Source organism: Aulonocara stuartgranti, assembly GCF_965226115.1.
Source record: "Aulonocara stuartgranti genome assembly, chromosome: 6".
NCBI classification, from domain to species: domain Eukaryota; kingdom Metazoa; phylum Chordata; class Actinopteri; order Cichliformes; family Cichlidae; genus Aulonocara; species Aulonocara stuartgranti.
The window spans coordinates 37865983-37882185 of NC_138944.1; the positions used below are offsets into that span (position 1 = coordinate 37865983).

The 16203-nt window shown below is 39.1% G+C and overlaps 4 protein-coding genes across 4 annotated transcripts in view; 1 reads left to right on the top strand and 3 right to left on the bottom strand.

The window, feature by feature from the left end:
* LOC309708559 (piggyBac transposable element-derived protein 4-like) overlaps window positions 1–16203 on the bottom strand; it is a 209237-nt gene that overhangs the window by 156652 nt on the left and 36382 nt on the right. The window lies entirely within an intron of this gene.
* The window catches only part of LOC309708567 (uncharacterized protein), a 243165-nt gene that overhangs the window by 69421 nt on the left and 157541 nt on the right, over window positions 1–16203 (bottom strand). The window lies entirely within an intron of this gene.
* Window positions 228–10982, bottom strand: atpv0e2 (ATPase H+ transporting V0 subunit e2). The gene is made up of 4 exons (XM_082536708.1): window positions 10762–10982; window positions 10149–10196; window positions 2573–2671; window positions 228–424 (listed from the first exon to the last, which is right to left on the bottom strand). The coding sequence occupies exons 1-3, from the start codon at window positions 10863–10865 to the stop codon at window positions 2578–2580; spliced, it is 246 nt and encodes an 81-aa protein (XP_082392834.1). The 5' UTR covers window positions 10866–10982; the 3' UTR covers window positions 228–424; window positions 2573–2577.
* The window catches only part of LOC309708562 (uncharacterized protein), a 29870-nt gene continuing 25749 nt past the window's right edge, over window positions 12083–16203 (top strand). The window contains exon 1 of the mRNA XM_082536699.1: window positions 12083–12301. Within this exon, the coding sequence (XP_082392825.1) occupies window positions 12256–12301 (46 nt within the window). The 5' untranslated portion in view covers window positions 12083–12255. The remainder of the gene's footprint in view (window positions 12302–16203) is intronic.

Consider the following 16203-nt stretch of genomic DNA (forward strand, 5'->3'; position numbering starts at 1 on the left):
CACTTATATAACAGGACCTTGCGGACACTGAGGTGATTACACCGGGCTTACATCAGTGTCAGCAAGCCAAAATAAATACACACAGAAATCCATGTTCCTCGCTGACGATGGCAGCAACGCAAAAAGAAAATATGTACACGGAACTAAACTAAAGGATTGCACATTTCAAGTGGGGGGGTTGGGGGGGTGGTTACGCTTCACTTTCCTCATCTTGGTTTGTTCTGTAGTCACAGGATGAATTCAGCTTTTTTTTTTTTTTTAACTCTTATTATTCTTAAGATTCCTCAAGGTTACAAAAAACAAGGTGGCAAAACAAAATGAATCCACCCATTCTGCAGGCTGCTCGGGTGTTTGAGGACATGCCGAAACTAAAGGCGAGCAAACCAGAGGACAGGAAAGATGAGAGGCATCACATCGAACAGCCCTGCAACAGAAAGGAAAGCAAACATTTCAGCACAATCACAAATATGTCATCTTAAGGCGTGAATCGAACCAGCGTGTTTGTTGTAGCCAACAATACCCCCACCCCGAACAGCCTCTTTCAAATATTGTCAGCGCTGCGTGACCAAAAGCATCAGGGGACTCGTGTGGCAAACATGTCCTCTGAAAATTCATAAAAGTGCCCTTATTTTCTATTTCACCCGGCTCACATTTCCATGGAGTTGATAAATATTCACGCCTGAATGCCACCTCTGTCCCCAGGGGCTGTTTAGTAGTGAGCTTTTTTCCTCTTCTTCCCCCCACTGTGCTCTAAATTTGAAAAACTGAGCTTTTTTCCCTCTTTTCTTTTTTTAATTTGCGAAGAACAAATGAAGGCGCAGGAACTGATGGTACTGAGTGGCAGAAAAGGAAATACAGAAAAACGAAACAGCTCTCAGGTTTCTTCTCAATAATTTGTTTGCCTATGGCAACGGCTTGGTTTTTTTCTTTGAAACATAAAATGATTCCACACAGCTATGAAATAACCATTCATTTAAACTCTTAAAGGTCCACATATACGACACATGCACATGGTGATATGTAGCAAAAGGTCTCTACATAAAAACCTGTGTATTTCTTACCCCGTAATTCATCCAATTCATTGATTTGATTACACTTAAAGTCTTTTTTCCACAGTAAACATTTATGAACAGCCACTGTTTTTACTCAGTAATGGTCATTTTATGACAAAAAAAAAAAAAAAAATCAGCAGTGAGCTTTTGTTTTGAAGGGTGATGTTCAGTGTGTGGGTGTACTTAAAAAGATCTGTGATTCTGCAGCGACTGTACAGACTGTATTAAATTTTTACCAGGGATGGGCATTTCAAGCATAATTACAGTCGCTTATCATATCCGAGCAGTCCTCAACTGCCACCTTCTGGTAACAACAGGACATTACATACAACCAGGTGACACCCCCCAAAAAATTATGAGGAAAAGAAACAGTTATATAAACAATTTGAGATTTTACATAAATAAAAGTGACCTATTAAGCTAATTTCCAGTTCCACACTTATTCCTGGACTGTACTACACCCAGCATGCATGTTTGTGCACCACCGTGCTGCCTTTGGATAACGCATGGAATCATCTAGACTAGCTTTGCATGATTATGCTCAAAATAATCCTTATATATCTTATACTAGGCTGTGGGGGCAGCCTCTTAAAAAAGCCACCTTAAGTAGTCTTTAGACTGAACGTCTGTCTGGCAGAGATTACTATTATTATGTTAAATGGTCAGATATTCTAATAAGATGCTCTGTTTTATGTACAGGTAATCTCATTATAGATAACTAAATAAATGTATTTTTTAAGTAGTTATTTGTAGCTGTTTATAGTGGAGACAGGAAAATGGTGCTAATGCCAATTTCTTGTGTTGGACTGACATTCAGTGAGCCAGTTACCCACTTTGCTTAGATTCTGTCATCATATCATGGACATGTCACCTGAAATCTACTTAACAGATTTTATAATTAAGTTTAATTTCCACTACTGAGCCATTTAACGGTAACAATGATCAATTCGGTGGACAACTAATTTAGAATTCATCCAATGTGCACAATTTTCAACAGGCTTGCGCTTACCTATACTCTTTTAGACCGGTCTGTTGTCCACCTCGTATCAGATCGTACCTTAAGGTCCAAATTAGTCACCTCAGCCGCACAAGAATCCGGGTCAGTGGCAACAAGTATTAAATCCCGGTTCTTTTGTATTCTTTACGGCCAAAAAGACACAGCTCAGAAGTGGTCCTTTTACTTTAAAAATGATCTTTATTTTACATATCCGGGATATGGAGACCTGAACACAAAACACACAACCCAAGGTCTGAAGCACAAACGGAAGCCTAAGTATTTATATACTTGTTCTCCACGTCACACCACACTTTAAGTTTTGATCCAACAGCCTAGTTGGTTTCACTTTCTAGCTGCAAAAGCACGCTCTGCAAAAGCATGTAATTTCCTGTCAGCACTTTTGGCACAGAGTGTACTCAGAGTTGGGCCTTTCTTATAAAGCAATATAATCAGCATATAAACATTTAAGATGATAAATTTAAACCTCAGCATTGCCTCTGAGGTCCTGCTCAGGCAAACTTACCCTGTTTACTCCCAGAAGTAGCGCAGGTACCATATAGTTTCATTCTTGAGCTGAGGACCAAACAGAGGGTTGGTCTGGGCCAGAATGGCTATCAACCAACTAGAAAGAGAAAGTGAGAGAGAGCAGATAAATGACAAAGCACCATCAGTGTGGTGAAAGAACATGGGTGCATTTATCATGGTTGTAACCAGGTCACGGTACCATTCGATCGTATGAGCTGGAAAAAAAAATCTGATTCCAATTGAAGCAACTTTTAAAAAAATGATTCTGTTTAGGGCTGTTCGATATGACGATATATATCGGATGACGATATAAAAACGCTATCGTTTGTTTCGTGGTGTCGCAAAATAAACTGTTTACGGCAATATTTTTTCATCGTTTTGATGGTCACTGTAGTGGCTATATTAATTTCTTAAAGTTCTCTCTTTCTCTTATATTTAATATAACCACACTACAGACGGACAAGCACCTGTTTTTATGCGTTGTCGTTAGCAACAACGACAGTAAAACCTTCGCATGTCCGCTTGTTTATTTTCCACATAAACCTTTCACAATAAAGCTCAAGATCCTGTTGAGACTTCAAAATAAACTGAATCACGTGAAAGATTATGCCGAGTATTTACGGATGAGAAGCAAGACAGAGTCATCAGGTGCTAAAAAATAAACCTTAGACTCAAACGTTAGAACAGGCTTTTCCTCGCAGCACGCCGTGTAATAAATACTCACAAAGAAAATGGCGGCCGTTACAACTTATGTCTAAAAATGCATCGTTTCACGCATCTGTTAAAACACTCGTTTCCAGGTACACGACGCCCAGCTGGAAACACTTCACGCGAGTCGAGCTGCCCGAGATTCACAGAATTTACAGAAAATGTTAAATTTTTGTGATTTATATCTTTATCGGACGATAGAATTCTTATATTGGGATATGAGATTTTGGTCATATCGCACAGCCCTAATTCTGTTATAAAACGTTATCAGTTATTTATGCCAATCATTACTAACAAGAAAAACAAGGAATTCAATACCATCATAATTTCTATCTTTTTAAAATACAAAACTGACATGAGAGAGAGGAGTGCGACCTTCATCCCTCTTTACTGGACTTTAAGTCAGACGCTCTTCTGGGAACTTATTATAGAGTCAATTTAGAAAAAGTGATTAATAGCAGATTAAGAATCAGGCACAGCAACTTAAGCAGGACGCTTATTTGTAAAGGTGAAGAAAAAGGAGTGGTGAGGGTCTAAGAATCAGTCTCTCTGAGTGGTCTTGACTGAGACGACAAAATTACTTTTTATCTTTATGAAAGCAAAAGGACACTTCAGAAGATGTGGACAAAGAATCGAGGCAACGACTGACTGTTAAAAGAAGGATGTAGAACTGCCCCACATAATAATAGTAATAATGAAAAACAGAAGAAAGATGAAATTCCAATCTGGCTCCTCTAAATGTCAATGTGTTAGAAACCCTCCAACACAGTTTGCATCAGTGTCAGCTTACACAAACACTTTCTGTTATTATCTCAGGGCTTCAGTAAAAATACCAAAAATAAGAAAAAGAAAACAGATTGGCTGTAGTGTTCTATTTGTAGCCAGTATCTACTGCTGAAGTTCTGCCAGAGGCAGAAAACTGGGTCATAAATTAGCCGAAGCCAACTGTAGACACTTGTAGAAAGCAGTCTGTAGCCTGAGCGAAGGAAGAGTTTATCCAATGCAGAGAAACATGAAATGGAAAAGAAGGTCTCCTCGTTTGTTCACAGCATTTTTAATAAACTGGTTAAAACCTTTTCTGCTTTTATTTTTCTTCCTGTAAGCCAATCTGTGCATGTTTTTAAACGCTCTTCGTAAATAAGCTTGTTATTATTTTTGGGAAAAGAACAGCAGACACTCACGACACACAGCGAGATTTGTGGAACAGATCTGTACGGCTGATCCAGGTACATCATTTCCAGGCTAAAACTGTGCAAACAGTGTATGTTTACAGTACGAATGCTGTTGTTGGTGGAGGTTTATCCTGAGGGTGCCCAGCTCCCTCTAGTGGTAGAATGATAATCTTATTTATGCACATCCCACCTCTTCTTGCATCCCCATTTTTTAATCCCCCTTAAAACGGCGACTGCTTTTGAAAGCTGAACATTTCTGATGATAGACCAGAGGACCAGAGCCCTCCTACACATTTGCAGGTCCCCCACAGAGCCATAGCCAAACGAGTGCACGGTACTGGTGTTCCCTGAAAATGAATGCTGATTGCCATGTCACTTTGTGTATATGCCAAACTGCTGTTTGTTTTATAAAGCATTTCAGTCGGGACCACTATGCTGAGAAGAATATTGTTACTGTCGTGGTCGTTTTCATCTGCTGTAATTTACTTTAGCTGCGCAGCTCTCCTCTGGGACCTCTTTTGACCATTCCATGTGATTACACACAAAGCTGGAGGCAGTGATAGAAGAAGCAGGACTTAACCGCAGTACAGAGCAGATATCAGAGACAACAAACACATTGATGAAATATGAATGCAAATATTAAAACACACAGACTGCAAACAAACACAAACTATGAATTCTTTTTATTTCATGCTGAGGTGGATGAAGATGTTTTGATTACGAGCTGCCATCAACATAATCTGCTGATTTTTCCACACTGATTCATTGGGGAGGCTGCGGGTTGCAAAGCAGTTTGCAGCTGTGCACCAACTGTAGGCTACATGAGCTTAAACAGCAAACCCTTTATGAGATTTATCAAGGATAACAACTGAGCCATTACTGATACTTCCTGCCACTGAGATCCTTCAGTCTTTGTTACCTGTCTGGGTTCATTCCTGTGTTTCAGTAGTCTTATTAGTATGCTGGTATTTTAAATGTAGATATGGACAAATTACAGACACATAAGGCCAAATGAAAGATTTGAGTCAGCCCCACTAGGTGCATACACATATATATGCATCTACAACACTGGGAGTTCATATCTTTTTCAGTTTGACCTTCGTTGTGCTATCAGACGAGAACAAGCCTGGTTAGTTTTCTCATCTTTCGGATTTCTGTCTCAACCAAACCCCAATTTGTGCTCTCTCTCGCTCTCTTATTGCACTTGGGAAAAACAAAAACAAAATAAAACTCGTGTCAGCAGGAATCAGCTGGCTGATGGCGTTGCTGTGACTCAGCTCGTCAGGTGGCAGATGTTTTACAGGGTTTGTTATCAGTGTGTAACTTGACTTCTAGGGCCTCCAGCACACACGGGATGTTGTTAACCCAATGCAGAAGTATCCTCCTTGTAAAATGTAAAACAGATGTCCCATTGGGCATAATTAATGCTTTTGAGAGAAAGAAAGGCAGAGAGCATCCATTTTCCTTGATTTCCCTCGCCTCCCATGAAAGCAGCATGGAGCTGTTAGCTGATAGAAATAACGAGTTAAAAGTTGGATTTTAGTTGATTCAGTTGAGTAAAAGTGTTTTTATTGGTGAGAGTTGATCCACAAGGTTTACAAAGCGTCTTATTTTCCTTGACATCAAACAGCACGTCTATCCTTACTGCACAAGGCGACCACTTCCAAACTTGGCTCGCCTTTCTACACAACTTAACTGGTTCTATCTGGGTCTCATCTCCATTTTCACCTTGTTTATTGAAAAAAAGTGTCAATACATTTCATCAGAGTTTTTGTCCTCATGCATTATCATCTTGTTTTTGTAGAAGAAAACTATGACGAACATTATTGCTTAATTAACAACCTATTCATCACTGTTGCTTTTTAAAACGTAGCTGTAGATCTTCTCGCTTCATGTGTATCAGCACGCACGAGTTTCCACCACATGACCTGCTGCAGGTTCTGACTACAGTGACTCTCCAGCACAGAGCAGATTTTAAAGAGTAGAGCAAGAGTTACGTGTGCAGCTGCAGTCCCAGATGTTGGAGTGTGGGTGACTGTGGGAGTGAGATCATCAGTGGGCAAGCAGCTGAATGACACTGAGGACTGGCTCAATATCAGCCTGGCAAGAGTTCAACGGGCACACAAACAACACACAGGAAGGGCCAGACCTCAATGGTAAGCAGTGACTGAACTTTCAAAATAAGAGCAAGGGGACTGCCTGCTAGTGTTGTTCTGTCAGATAAATTGTAAAAAAAAATCCTAACGTGAGTCACCAAATATATTTCCACAGCAGTCAACATTCCTGGGCAGGTCACTGACCTGGTCTGTGTGTGAGGAAACACTGATGTTTATTTTCATACTTCATATGTTGGTCACTAAAATGCTACAGCCACAAAAAACATTTTATTTACAGTAAAAAAAAATAAAAAAATAAAAAAATAAATAACATGGTTTCATATTCTTATGAAACCAATGGTAACTTATGTCATGCATTTGGCAAAAATTTACCCTTGGAGATAGAGCCAGGTAAAAAGACCCTGTCCCCTCTGTGCCTCTAAAAATTCTCAATTTGCTAGTAAGCCTGTGGCAAATACAAATCAAATCAAAATACATTTATATAGCACATATTAAAACAACAGTGTTGACCATAGTGCTTCACAGTCAGTAAAAACATGAGACAATTAAAACAAACAATAAAACAGGACAACAAACAATAGGTAACAACACAATAAGCTAAAACAGCCAACTAGTTAGAATCAAAGGCCGAAGTAAAAAGATACGTTTTAAGACGTGATTTAAAAGACTGGATAGACTCGGCAGTACGAATATGAACACGGAGGTTATTCCAGAGTCTGGGTGCCACGGTTGCAAAGACCCGGTCACCTCTCGACTTCATTCGAAACCTAGGTTGTGCTAGGAGCCTGTGATTGGATGATCTAAGTGCTCTGTTGGGATTGTATAAGAGGAGTAGTTCAGAGAGATAGGTGGGCGCTAAATTATTCAGAATTTTAAAAGTGAACAAAAGAATTTTAAAATCTATGCGATATTTAACAGGGAGCCAATGTAATTTGGCTAAAATTGGAGTTATGCATTCATAGATTCTCGTACCTGTTAAAAGACGCGCAGCTGCATTTTGAATTAACTGAAGCCGGTAAAGAGAAGAGTGTTGGAGGCCCGAGTAGAGGGAGTTACAGTAGTCCAATCTGGATGTGATAAATGTGTGGATAAGCTTTTCAAGATCCTTTAAAGGAAGGAATGGCTTTGCTTTAGATATGTGACGCAACTGGCAAAAGCTGTTTTTTACCACAGTGGACACCTGTTTCTCAAGTTTAAAAGAGCCATCCAGGAACACTCCAAGGTTCCTTACAGTGAGCGAGAGATGGCTAGCGAGAGGGCCTAGGGCATCAGCTAACTGGTCTAGCGGAGTGTGACTACCAAAGACTATGATTTCGGTCTTATTCTCGTTCAATGTAAGAAAATTATGTGATAACCAAATTTTAGCTTCATGCAAACAGTTGAACATCAGACCCTTTATTAGTTACACCTCACTAACAATCTCTATCTTTCGCTCTCCAAATCTCAAAGGTGCTCTATTGGATTAATATCTGGTGACTGTGGAGGCCTTTGGAGTTCAGTCAACTCACTGCCATGTTCAAGAGTTTGAGACGATTTGAGCTCCAGCGTGTAGCAGAAGCCATTTCCCCAAATCATTACACGACAGCTAACTTGAACTGGGGACACAAGGCATGGTGGATCCATGCTTTCATGTTCTTTATGCCAAATTCTGACCAGACCAACCAAAGGCTGCAACAGAATCTAAGACTCATTAGACCAGACATTGTTTTTACAGTCTTCTAGGGCTGCTCGATTATGGCAAAAATGATAATCACGATTATTTTCACTGAAATTGAGATCACGATTATTTGACGATATTTATTTAACCCTTTAAGACCTAAATGGTAAATGGCCTGTATTTATATAGCGCTTTACTAGTCCCTAAGGACCCCAAAGCGCTTTACATATCCAGTCATCCACCCATTCACACACACATTCACACACTGGTGATGGCAAGCTACATTGTAGCCACAGCCACCCTGGGGCGCACTGACAGAGGCGAGGCTGCCTGACACTGGCGCCACCGGGCCCTCTGACCACCACCAGTAGGCAACGGGTACTATAGAACCAAGTCCACCAGAGCTTATATTTTTTTTTTTACATGCTGTAGTGCCATTTGTGGGAGCATTTCAAGTTGCTATACATCAATACAACTGTTATAGCCCATATTTTAATAATATGTATGCATTAAGTCCATAGTAATTACATAAATTGCAAAAAAGTGCAATAAACTACAAAAAATATTGAAAATCGCTTTTGTTTTGTTTACATATATTTCTACTTGGAGAAATTTAAGAGGTTTATCCCTCAAAACTTTAAATACAATAAAGTTGCAAAAAATAGTTTCCCACCACAGGAAATTTATTTTGAGTGTCTTCATAGTTTTATTTTGGAGATACAGTTTTTATATACTGCAGGAAAAACAAAAAACAATCCTATGATGCAAATTTGCAAAGAAAACAGCAGGTGCATCATTTCACTGTGGGAAGTGTTACGAACAGCTGATAGGAACGGCAAAGCGTGTTTCTGGAATATTATGTTTTTGTTCCTGCAAGCGCTTTTTATGCAGTTTTTGCAAAGCTTTATGTGGAAGGAAACCGTGACCGAGGACAAGCTGATGGCATAAGATGTAAGTACAACTCCTCCGGTTTCATATGCAAAACAAATTATTGCGCTAGCTTACACGGTTCAGGTTCTACAGGGATTTAAAAATAGTTACACAACACGGAGCGTGCTGCTCTGACCGGATTTAAAGGGTTAACAATGACTTTAAAAAATAATATAAAATAGTGTGCAACACCACTGAAGTTTTTTTACCTCTCTTTTCAACCAACAGCAGTCACTCTCCTCTCCAAATAACTTCTGCTTAGCTTTCCGAGCTTCCCTCGGGTCCTCTTAATCAGCGGTCTCCAACCTTTTTTGCGCCACGGACGGTTTATGCCCGACAATATTTTCACGGACCGGCCTTTAAGGTGTCGCGGATAAATGAGGGAGGGGCTAATAATCGGCTCAGTCATTTTTAATGATCGTTGAAAGCCCAGATCGTAATCGTGATTAAAATTCGATTAATTGAGCAGCCCTACAGTCTTCCTTTGAAAATGTTTTGTGAGTTTGTGCTAAATAAAAGAGCAGGAGTGGTAACGGTGTGGTCTTCTGCTGCTGTAATCCATCGGCTTGAAGCTTCAAAGTGTTGTATGCTAAGAGATGCTTCTGCACACCTCAGTTGTAACAAGTGGTTATTTGAGTTACTGTCGCCTTCCTATCAGCTCAAAGCAGTCTGGCCATTCTCCTCTCATCTCTGGCATCAACAAGGCATTTTAGCCCAGGTTACTGCAGCTCACTGGATCACCATTGCTTGGCACCAACAGCCATTCCCCATTCAAAGTCATATTTCAATCACCTTTCTTATCTATTCTAATGATCAGTTTGAACTTCAGCAAGGAGTCTACATACCTAAATTCTTTAAGTCGCTCGAATGTGATTGGATAATTAGATCCCTGCATTAATGAGCCCTTGAGCAGGTGTACTTAACAAAGTGGCCAACATGCAAAATGACAACAGCTACATACCAAAGAAGAGTAAGCAAGTAGGTACTTACAACAAGTAGCAACAGATCGCTGTAAGGATCAGACTGGTGACAATCACACTGTCAGAGAGAGCAGAGGAGTCAGAGTCACACGTGCCCACTTTTACTATTATAACATTCATAAGCAAACATTATTAAAATTAGATCCCTAGTCACATACTGAGCAATACTGGACATTAATGCACAAACGATAGAAATATTGTAATCACACAGTTTTTCAAGGAGACTGGCCCTGACTCCACGACTTACAATCTTCCCCGTACTCTGCTTTTCACAAATAAAACCATCAGAATGACTTTTGTCCAAACGAGCCGACTCGACCTTTGAAATTACTGGTAGTGTGTGTGTGTGTGTGTGTGTGTGTGTGTGTGTGTGTTTGGATGGAGGGATAGCTGAATGACTGTTTCGTGGATGACGCTGGGCCTCCATCACCAGAAGAGGAACAGGAGTACGCTCGCGCGCGTCGCATATGTCTAAAGATTCTTTCCGACCGACACAGCGAAAACACTAACAGCAAGGAAAATACAATTATAGTTACAAAGTATAATAATAACACTGTCAAATGAAAGGGAACGCAAAATGATGTCGTTAATTGTATCCAATTAAAAGCAGTTACACCACCTACCCCCGATTGGGTCCTTTGGGCACTAAAAACGGAGCTACGACCCCCACCAACGCCCATAACGTGGTGAAGCAGATCATCGGCAGGGCGAGAGAATGATAGACCATGGCTTCAGTCCGCAGGACCCCGCAGATGTACAAAAAAATCTCTGCTTGTCCTTTTGAAGATAAAGATGCTTCAATGGCCGCTGAGCCAGTCTGTCGCTTCTGTTAGGGACCCGCCCAAATCAGTCGCTGCTGTCGATGATTGGTTGAAAGCTCTGCTAAAGCGACGTTTTATTGGTTCAGCCTGCTGTCTTTCAGCATTACAGAACGGGGGGATTGGACGGATGTATATGCCAGCAGATTAGAGGCAAGTGCAGACCCCCTCACCATCACCACATCACACACCATGCTTTCAGCAGAAATCTATATATTTAATTAATTAATTAAACCATAACCAAATATAAAAATTTCTAATAAGTTAAGTTTCCATATTTGTTTTTCTGCTACAGCTTCTTATTGTATACTTCCTTTTAGTAAATGGTACTGGTATTCTAAACATCCAAATATCATGTCACATTTGACCTCTGACCTCACTGTTACATTTCACATCTGCTCAAGTAAACCCTCAAATACATTGTTTTTTTTACAAACTGAACTGGAATGACTGACTGTTCACTTTATAATTTCAAATAAAGTTTGGAAAAAAAACATTGTTTTTACTGGGCTTCAAACAGCTTAAACTTCATTTAAAAAGAAGAAAGAAAACCAAATGAGTACATATTTAAATTTGCTGTCTTATAAGCAAAATTTGGTGCTTATGATACAGTAGAAAATGTGTTGAGAGGCATTTGATGTGAATCACTATGTCATTTGTATATGCTCCTTTCATATCCCCTGTTGATGGCTTTACTACAGGATTTAATATTTTTAATCTTCAATTAATCTTCAGTTGAAGTGAATACATGTAAAAAAAAAAAGGATAGTTTATTCAGAATTAAACCCTCATAGGGAATTATAGTTAAATGCTGGAACAGTTAACAGAATGAAATAAATGAATCTAAAATGCAAGTAAAACAAAATTATTGACAAAACATTAAATAAAACCCACAAAAAAATAATTGTAGTTGTACAATTTATTGATCTTTAAATATTATATTGTTTTCTATTCTTTTCAACGTGTAAATCTCGCAGTTTGATGTCAAGCCTTTAGGAAAATTATGAAAAGACCGACGTTAACGCTTCCGCGGTTTTATTTTGATGGGTGTGGAAAGGAAGCCGTTTTTCCTATTTTATTGTTGAAAGCAATAACCGGAAAAGTGTTTTGCTGTAATCCAGTTAACTTGATGACCGTACAATCGGAGGCGGATCAGCGGGGAATGTTTCATATGAGCCGGTACTGGCACCGGCGAGCTGTCGGCGCTTAATGAAGGGTGGAAGTGTGTGACTGTGTACAGAGGGACAGCTGGGATTTAATGCCGAGTGAGGCCCGCTAATGTGTGGACGGTAAAAGCTGATGAAGTTCACCAGAGATATCTGCCGGCTGCTAGGCTTAAGAGGCGGTGAGTAATACTGCCAGCCAGCCGTTACCAACTTTCGGCTCTTCGGTGAAATAAAGTGGTGACACTGGTTGGTTGCTCTGTGGACTTTCTGTTTTTATTGAATACTGTATCTCAGAGCCCCTATTGTCCAGGCTTCAGTAGCACTCACAATTAATAACTTTCGGAAATAGTCTGTATATGTGTTAGAAAAATATGCCAGAAAGATGTATAAAACATAAAGAGTCAAACAGACTATTCAGAGATTCAGTAGCTGTACTGTTATCCGTCACCTGCCAACATATAATGATGTTGGTGGCATTTTCCGAGTTTCTATAGTTGCTACATTGTTACATTTACATATGAATGAAGTGTGGCCTTTTTGAGTGTTATAAGACCAAACTGTGTTTTTAGGTTAATAGAAGTTGGACTCAGGTGGAGAGTGGGCGTTTTAGTCACTCCTGCCTGTAATTTTAATTGTTCTTCGTGTTTGTGTAAGTGACCTGATTTTACAGTGAGTTCTGACTTGAGTGAGAGCCCAGAGCTCACCAAAGTAACATTTCTGTGGAGAAATGAGGGCTCTTTGGAATTGTTATCAGTGTTTATGTATAATACACATACCTTGGAGACAATCACAAACCAACCACAGTAATAGTAACTGGCCATCTATACCTTTATTGTATTTAAAGAAGGTTATTGCCAGAGCTGCCACCTGTTTCACTTTACTTTAATCCGAGTTCAGCTTCATGCACTATATGTATTTACACAATCCTATTAATGTCCCATTGAGTATCAGGTATGACATTACTGATTTATAATACTAGTAATATTTTTACACATTCACACACACACACACACACACACACACACACACACACACACACACACACACACACACACACACACACGCACACACATCATTGTTATTGCCAGTTGATTATTGTTAGCTATGTGTGACTAATAGGCCAGTAGCAGCCAACAGTAATCCATGGCTTTTATAGGAATCATTCAGATTACTAAAGTGCTGTGAGGTTTTGGAGATTGGTTTTGTGGCATTTTGCCTTTTTTAAAAACACTATAAATAAAGGATAAAGAAAGATTGCTCTGGAACATGGTTTTATTGGCACATATCCTGAGTTGAGGTATCAAATGACTAACAGGGTTGGTGCATCACTAATTTATAACAGTGTCTGTTGTGAACAAAGCACATATATGAGCATCCAAGTTATTATTACTACTGAGTAATAATAATCTGAGTTTTTTGTAGTCTGTCTCACTCATATAGATCTGCTATGTAGTGTGTAAACAGAGCATACAAATGACATTGACCGAAGACCCTTTAGTTCCAAAGGCTATTCACACTTTTAATCAACTGTTTAACTAAAGTTAAAGAGTGAACACTACAAGGTAAATAGTTCACTACAGCAGCTTGCTGTTTTTAAAGCTGAACATTATTTTAAAAGTCATTTATAAAGTCTGCATTTATACTGATGGGTGCCACACAGTTCATATTTAAGACCTTTATGGCTTCAAAATTGTACTTTTGGTCTTCTGTTATGATGATTTCCATTTCTGTTTGCAAATGAATTAGATCTTAGGTGCCCTGTTTGGGCGTTTACTATGTTTAGACTCAGCTGGAAAAGGATTATAAGCACAACCAAAAATATTTGACTGACAAATGAGCTGCACGCCAGCCCCACAAGAATGTACAGGAACTGGTCTGACCACCACTGTAACCTTTAAGTTTATGGTCAGCCATGACCGGTAATAACGTCATCCATGTAATGAAGACTTAATAAAAGTGTCTACACTCCAAATATGGGGCATTCAAGCCAGCAGCAGGAGACAGAAAATAAAAGTTGAATTTTACTGAAAGCAGTAAAATGTACTTTAATTTTGTTTGCATACAAACAAATTTGGTGCCCTCCGCAAAGAAGTTTTGGCCTTTCCTCAGTGGGAAAATCACCATGAAAGGACTTTTAATGAGAAGACTTTTAAACAATTTTTAAAATTAGGGATTCAATTAATTCAGCACCATATACATTTTTAAAAATCAAATTACTAGAAATAACAGGAAAACTTGTTTGTGAACATCAGGAGAACAAAATCACTCATACAATACAGACGTACAGATGTATGACAATAAACAGGACTTTTATGTGCCTGGGGTTCAGTGCTGTGCTCTATGGTGGGGTGCACAGGGGCATCAAATACTAAAAGACTAAAGAAAGTGATTTATAAGTCAGTGAGGTTATGTATTGGTTTGGAGCTTGAATCTCCGTCACACATGCCTCATCTCACGCAGAAGCAGGTTCAGCAAACCACTCATTCCACTGCAATGTACCAAAGAGCACTACAAGAAATACCTCCTTCCTTTGTACTTTTATTTTTCAATTTTTTCAGTTAAATTTTTCCCTAACCACCAAAGGTACATGTTGAGACAGAATTTTATGAATGAAAATGAAACCTGAAACTAAATCCAAACGGAAATTCCTTATGTATGACATGGCCTTTAACTATGTCAATGTAGTTGGTTGCTAGTTGACATTCCAGGCTCTGTTTGCATAGTTTACTTGCTAAATTTAGCTGTGAGCCTGCCCACTTAGTGCCACAGTTTTCTAATTTTGCTCAGTTTCCGTGCTATTCAGTGTTGGGCAATCGCTGAAAGTGTCTATCCATATGGATGCCCTTTGTTTTTTTAAAACAAATTTCTCTTTTAATCCCATGAGGAGACGACTTCATCAGTGATGACCCCAACCTTACCATAAATCAGGAGTTTGACAGTCGCTTGGATGTGCTTCTGAGTGTATGCTGCTTCAGCCTCCATCTTAGTTCTTGCTACTATGTGGTGGATAGTCTCCGGGTTAGTTTTGCACTTGGAATATAATGTGTGGGTGAATAATTTTGGAAATATAGTGTTTCTATATAAAGTACAGATGTAAAAGCACTGTTGTGTTTATATTGAAATAAAAACATGTTGTCACTGCAGTCAATGAAAAGTTGTGACAAATTATTATGATCTCAATGTTGAACTGTGTTGGCTGTAATCGTGCAGCCCTTCCTAATCGTCCACATAGGATGCAGACTGCTGTGATGTGGAAACCACACCCTGTGGAACATTAATGACTTTCAAGTGATGAAAATGCAAAGAAAAATAGGCAGGTATTGAGCTCAGCTTGTTTTTAGTTTCACTGAGCGTATCCTGGGATCCTGTTGATATACGATGGCGTGGCGTATATGTTAGCGACACACCACGTGTGACGAGCACCCACATGGATGCCCTTTACGGTGGATACACCAGTATCGAATGATAATGATAGAAAGACTTGAGAGACCCACTTCTTAGAACATCAGTAGTCATGGTGATCAGTTTGAGTGGGATCATCTACAGGTAACCTGCCAGATCCATGATTAAATATCTGTGTGTAATATCCCATATAGAAAAGAAATAGAAAAAACTTTGCATAAGATGTGGCCTACTTCATATAGTGAATCATATAAGGCTTACATGATTTACTCATGAAAGTGGCCACTTTCTCATTACTTTCATATATTGTTTTAGGAAGTATCCAAAACATACAAGTTTCATTTATATAATTTTTCAAGGGATCTTATATCTGTTTTAATTCTTGTATGCTTTTCATACAAGTTTCACACAAGACAGATACAAACTTTATAAGATTTAGATCTTTTCCATATGGGATAATATGCACTCAGCTCATGTACATTTAAAACTGATGATACACTTTAAATTCATCATGTTCCTTCAACAAAGTAATAAAAAGTCGACAGGAATCTGAAGCATTACTAGACCCAACATCCTTCATCACACTGTGTCTTCTTTCAAGTTCTGACCTTTGCTGTCTGTATCATGACTTTGGCAGCTGAAGATATTTAATTTTCTGGTTAAACAAACGCCTACACCA

Excerpts from the sequence above, each read along its gene's own strand:
- atpv0e2 (XM_082536708.1), bottom strand. The coding sequence starts at position 10,865 with ATGGTCTATCATTCTCTCGCCCTGCCGATGATCTGCTTCACCACGTTA. Across the intron at positions 10,197-10,761 it reads CCCAAAGGACCCAATCGGGG|TGTGATTGTCACCAGTCTGA; the intron begins GTAGGTGGTGTA and ends TCTCTCTGACAG. Across the intron at positions 2,672-10,148 it reads GCGATCTGTTGCTACTTGTT|TTGGTTGATAGCCATTCTGG; the intron begins GTAAGTACCTAC and ends TTCTCTTTCTAG.